Genomic DNA, 6,510 nt, shown 5'->3' with positions numbered 1-6,510 from the left:
TCCTAATATCTGAGACTATCTCCTGAGTGAGCAATATATTCTCAAATATACTCCTCTCTTTTACAAACCCTGATTGATTTGAAGAAATCAATGAAGGTATAATGCTTTCCAATCTGCCATGCAAGACCCTTGAAATCACCTTATTAACTAAATTAGATAAACTGATAGGTCTCATATCTGAAAATGTTTGCACAAACTGTTTCTTAGGAATTAGAACCAGATTTGTATGAGTAATGGATTTAGGAAGTTCTTTACCATCGAAGAAAGCCAAAACTACAGCATGGACATCATTTCCTACAATATCTTAACATTGCTGATAAAATAAGCCTGTGAAACCATTTGGTCCACTAGCATTGTCCCCCTTCAAAGCAAACACTGCCCCTTTGACCTCCTCTTTAGTTGGATAAGAACACAAAGCCACATTTTGTTCATGTGATACCATTGCTGGGACATGTTGAAGGATTTCAAAATCTCCAGTATCACCCCCTTGCTTGAATTGATTGCTAAAAAACTTCAGCCTCCTCTAAGATCTGTTCCACTGAATCCAGCCACACCCCATTATCATTCTGAATTCTCTTCAACTGCAATTTTTTCCTTTTGCCATTAACATGATTATGGAAAATATTGGTGTTTCTGTCTCCTTCAATGAACCAAGTAACACCTGCTTTCTCCTTCCAATACTGCTCTTCAATAATTAGATACTTTTTTAGCTCAGCTTGTGCCTTTTGAAGAACAATTCTATTGATAATGCTAGGATCTTCTTCAAACAATTGTTCCTTCACCTTAACCACTTCTTCCCTGATAGATAATTGCTTAAAAATATCCCCATAAGTCTCTCTGATCCATTTAGATAAAGCCCTTTTAAGATTCTTTAATCTCTGTTTAAATGCCAAGAAAGGTGTCCCCACAAATTTTGTCTGCCAATGTTGCTTAACCACCTCCTTGAAAGACTCGTGTTGATTCCAGAAATTCAAAAACCTAAAAGGTTTCTTTAGATTGATACCAGTTTCTCCATAAGATAATAATAGAGGGGAATGATCAGACCCTGTTCTGGTCAAATGTTCCACTTCTATTTGGGGAAATACTTACTGAAAATGGGAATTTACCACGATTCTATCCAACCTTTTGAAAATGCATTCCTCTGCTTCTCTACCATTCCACCAAGTGTATGGACTCCCTTTAAAACTCATGTCAAATAAGTCACAAGAATTTACACAGAAAGCAAAATCTTCAGTTTCATTCAGAGTTACAGGTGCACCCCCAAGTTTCACCTCATCTGATAATATAACATTAAAATCTCCTCCAATCATCCATGGCAGGTTCATAGAACTTGTAATTTGATACATGTTATCCCACAATGCTTGACTCTCTCCCTCATCACACTTTGCATAGACAAAAGAAACTATGATATCTTTCTCTATGTCTTAGTGATTGATCTTCAAGGTGATTTGTTGTTCTGCATCCATTAAGACTTCCCACTGTACTGTAGCATCCATAAAAACCCAAAATATACCATTCTTATTAGCAATAGCAGTCTCCATGCCAAGTCTTCTTTTATATTTTTGCAAATGTCTACAATTCTGAAAAGGTTCCAATAGAGCAACTATGAAACATTTGTGTTGATTTTATAAGTTGATGAGCCTCTGAAAATCCTGTTGAGTGTTAATAGACCTAATGTTCCAAATTAGAGCTTTAATCATCATTTAACTTTTGAAGAAGCAATCCTCTTTGAAGTTCTCTTGGTTTGAATAGCCTCCTGAACTTTATGTTTCTTTCCACTCTTAACTAGAGCCTTTGGTGATAAACCAGCTTCTCTAGCTACTTTGTGAATGTTGTTGGCTCTGTCTTCCATTCCTATATCTTCCTCTACTTGCTGAATCCCTTCTGAAACTTCTTGAGTTTCAGTTTGAGATACCTTATGTGATACAATATCCTGAAGACTAGCATTAGGATGTGGAATCTTATGTTGTATTGCTAACTGACTCTGATTATTAATTGCAGGCACTTGGTTCTTCTTTTCAACATGCTCCAGCAACTCAAATGAAGAACTATCAGCAGCCTTCTTGTTTAAATCAATCAACATGTGCTCTTGTTCTTGACTGACTTCTGCAAATTGGAGTTTGGTAGAATCTGTGCCTGCTTCTTTACTTATTGTATCTGTAATGATTCATGATTGCTCTGCTGATGGTTAAACTCAGCCCCATTAACTATATCTGCCTATACACAGTTATTGTATATCCCTGGAACCCCATCTGGTGGTTTCCTCTCAATTATCTTATTTCTCTCATTACTAATCTTCTGATTGTGGTCCCTAGAATGATCCTTTTTGCTATCTGATTCCTTTGAAGAGGATGCACAAGTGGAACTCTCCTTTGTAGCTTCCTATCTATTCTGAGCATTGTTGTTCCCTATCTTTATCATCTTCTCTATGGGTAAATCTTTTAGTTCTTTGGAGGAATCTCCATATGAAGTGTTTTCCTCTGTCTGCACCTCCTCTGTATCCTCATTCTCCTCCTCAGTACCCTCAGGCTCTTCCACCCTATCCCCCTATTTGGTCTGCTTCTCCCATTCACCTGACACAGTTTCACTTATGCCTTTTTCCTGTTGTAGCACTTCTTCACTTCCAGTTGTTATGCCCTTTTCCTGTACTTGCACTTCTTCGCTGATGTTTGCACTATCTGTTTTTCCAAAATCTACATTTGTATTGTTGCCCCTAGATTCCTCCTCTAATCCTTCATTATTTGGTGACTGTTCTTCCTTGTCCTCATCATCCCTTTCAGCAGTCAAAGCATCAAACTTATTTTGAGTTTGAATGGGAGGACTTGTTTGACTTTCAGAAATAGCAGGTTCTTTCCCTTTTTGTGTCTCCTCAGTATTTATTCTGTTATGCTTTATAGCATTCCAGGTCTGCCAATTTCCAACTGCTTTTCCACTTTTCAAAATCTTAACAGGATAATTTTTTCTGTTTGCTTGATGATGATTCTCCATTTTATCTCTAACGTTTGTGCTAACTGCTCCCTCAAACTTGTTCTTCTCTGTTGAAACTTCTTCCTTGTGTTCATTTGCACTTCCTTTGTCTTTCCCCTCCTTCTCCAACATTAAATCAGGGTTTAAAATTCTGCAGTCTTTCTCATCATGGCCTTGTAGTCTACATTCAAAACAGTATTTAGGTAAATGATCATACCTAATAGTCACTGGTACAATTCTCTCTTTTCCAGTATCTTCATTTACTATAATCATTTGAACAGACTTGGGTAAATCATCATTTAGATCAACAAGAACATTTACCCTAGCACAACTAAGGCGAGTTTTGTTAATGGTTGTCATATCCAGGTGTAATGGCTTACCAACAGCTGAGGCCAGAGAAAACAATGACTCCTTTACAAAATATGTGGGTAGTAAATTGGGGAAAGAAATCCATGCCATAAATTTAGTAGTTTCTTCCTCAACTATAAAGTTAGGATCATATATTAAAGGCCTCATTTGATAGTAATAGCCATCTTTCGAATTGATAAAATACGACCCTTTAGATGTAAGATTTATAAAATCCTCCATGGATGAGAGTCGTATTAAAACATGTCGAGATCTAAAAACTCCAACCCTGCAATCCCCCTTAATGCCACACTGCAATGGTATTGCAGTTCTTAATTCTTCAATCTCCGGCCATCCATATGAAAATTTTCCAACAACTGCATACTACAATTCTTCAATAGCATTCATCCTCTCTACTTCCTTCTCTGTCCATTGTACTCTAGGAATCCCATTAACATATGTAACAGGCTTTTGTTCAATGGGATCAACTTTAATAGTAGGCTACATAATATCTTTCAATAGCACAAGGGACTTGTCTTGGATAGTTGGTGGTGGAGTAGTGTTCTGAGCATTCAACAAAGGAAACTCTGAAGTGGAAGTTATATTCAGTGGCTGACCAGACCTCGGAGAAGGCTGGCCGCGGGCCATGTTGGCCATATCAACGGCAAATTTGCTAGGGTTAGGGTTTATTGTGCATGGGAGTATATTATTTTCTCTGCAGTTACTTAATTAGAATTGCTTTTTCCACAAGTTGTCTTTCCGTTTAGGTCCAATCTACATACATTAACAATAGAATATTTTACACCTTTAAATTAATTGAATTAAAATTCAAAGTATCAACTAATGCTTAAATATTGTTATTGTTTTATCTCAAAGAGAGGAAAATAGTTTCCTTTTAAGCAAGTCTTCTCTTTTAAAAAGTATTAATAAATTTTTGCCAACTTTGTATTCGTGGCAAACACTAATGTAATAAAATTTTGGATACAGAGCACAAATTACAATGTTATATTAATCGTGTTTTGAACATAGTCCAAAATAGTTTCCTTATATATGTGTGCATAAAAACAGTGTCAACTTACGTATGTTTATTAGCAATATAAAATATATATATTATCACTACCTGAACATAATTACATACACATAAATACACTATAATTCAAAATGCGCACGGGCATACGCCGTCTAAGTATAAATAGAACTGTCCCTTAGCTAGTGCTCGTCGTATCAATTCCAATTATAGAACACAATCGCACTTCGTTTTAATTTTTCAGACAAATTAAATGTTTTTTTTTTTTTTTTTTTTTTTTGATGCGAAAAAAGAATCCCACATTTAAGAAAATTGGCAAAACATGCAGAAAAAAGGTTCAACAATACGCTACATCTATATAGGTCCAAGCTGAAATTGCAAGGTGGATGCAACTCATGTATTCATAAAAAAAAAAGGCAGCTTTTTCATCTCTTAATTGGCAATACTAATTCTTCCAGCAACTTGGTCAAGATCTCTCTGACCGTTGGATGTGATTCTCCTTCCTCCCTTGGGTTCAAAGTCAATTATGTTCATGGTCTGCAATTGCTGAAGAATGTGTCGTGCAACTGAACCGCTGCTCTTGCAGAAATGGCGTGGACGGCTGCCATTCCTCTGGTTACCACCATAGATTCTTCGGAATCCACCAACACCAATACCTCCTCTCAAATAGATCTTTCTTGCCATAGAAGCAGCCCTAATGTAGTACCAATCAGGGTCGTATGGGGCAAGCTCTTTCAGTTTTCCAGTCTTGACAATGTCAGTCCACTCTGGAAGCTCCATCTTGCCGGAGCGCTTGAGATGAGCGGCATAAGCCTTGACGAACTCATGGGGTGAAACATCCTTCACATTTCTCGCTGCCTCCATGTTTTGGCCTTCTATTCTACTTGCGGCGACTCTCTGCTCAGCGAGGGTTTGTAAGATGTCAAGACAAATTAAATGTTTGTTTATCCCTTTGGATATTTTTTAGCGAACTCACCCTATTAGTGGACCCTACCCACTAGATCTCGATTTTACAAAAACTCCAGCAGGGTTTTTCCTATAAAGTAACATAATTAATGCGCAACATAACATATTAACATGTGACGAATTTTGTTGCTACACATAAGCATATATCTAGCAATAAAATTATCCGTCACCATCAACTCAATAATTAATTGTATTTTATTACAACATATAGTAAAAGCAAGGTCTTAAAGTGAATATATGGAGTAAAACTTTGATAAACAAATCAGGAGGCCGCCAGGAGCAATATTTTCGTTGGAATAACCCAGTCTAAAATGTATCAAATATGATGTGATATTGTCCATTTAAATCAAATTTATACGTTTTTTCTAATAACTAATATGCAGCCGGAACTAAGTCCCAAATAGCCAATAAGCAAGCACATGAACCCCCCCCCCCCCAACCCCTCCCCTCCTCTCCCCCACAAAACTAAGTTCCATATGGCCTATGTCATTCGACTATTTATGGTCACCTCGTCCTGACGAACAATAAGCTCTGGATATTAATATTTGGACTAAGTAAGCTCAATTGCTCAAAGACACTCTAAATATGGTGCAACATTTTCAGCTTCCGATCAAACTCAGCACGGTTTTTCTATAATACTTCACACTATTTAAGAATATCCACTACTAGAAAAACTCGAATTACATGGGGGTTTTACCTGGGAACTTTTTCAGCAGGTAATTCCTGCGGATTTTCATGCGAAAATTTAAAAATTCCTAGTTTCTGGAATATTTACCTGCAGATGTGATTTCCCCATGTCAATTTGCAAGTAAATTTAGCGCCACTTAGCGCCAAAATATTACCTGGGGATTTATTTGGGAAAATAATCCCCAAGTATCACTTTCCTAGGTAATTCCGCAGGTAAACAACCAAAAATATAAAATAATTATTTCGGTTGAGTACTCGTACGAAAATCCCCAGGTAATGGTACGTGTTTACCAGGGGATTATTTCTTGAGGATTTTCCTGGCGATTTTATTAACTGGAAAATCACATGGGGATTTGTTTTTGCCGCGAATTTAACTGGAGATTATTACTTGAAAATTTTCATGGGGATTTTATTACCTGCGGAATTACTTGGGGAAATTGTTGCTGCAATTTTAGATGTGGATTATTTCTTGGGGACTTAATTAGGGATTTTATTACCTGCAAAATTACCTAAGGATT

At 36.9% G+C, this 6,510-nt stretch overlaps 1 protein-coding gene across 1 annotated transcript; it reads right to left on the bottom strand.

Moving 5' to 3' along the window:
* Positions 1 to 4,747: 4,747 nt before the first annotated feature.
* LOC132627014 (small ribosomal subunit protein eS19x-like) lies at positions 4,748 to 5,263 on the bottom strand. The gene has a single exon (XM_060342063.1). It carries the CDS (start codon positions 5,201 to 5,203, stop codon positions 4,772 to 4,774), a length of 432 nt encoding a protein of 143 aa, XP_060198046.1. The 5' UTR covers positions 5,204 to 5,263; the 3' UTR covers positions 4,748 to 4,771.
* Positions 5,264 to 6,510: the final 1,247 nt, after the last annotated feature.

The sequence above is a fragment of the Lycium barbarum genome, chromosome 2, assembly GCF_019175385.1.
Source record: "Lycium barbarum isolate Lr01 chromosome 2, ASM1917538v2, whole genome shotgun sequence".
Classification (NCBI taxonomy): domain Eukaryota; kingdom Viridiplantae; phylum Streptophyta; class Magnoliopsida; order Solanales; family Solanaceae; genus Lycium; species Lycium barbarum.
The sequence above is the reverse complement of the archived record's forward strand: the minus strand, read 5'-3'. Positions and strand labels throughout refer to the sequence as shown.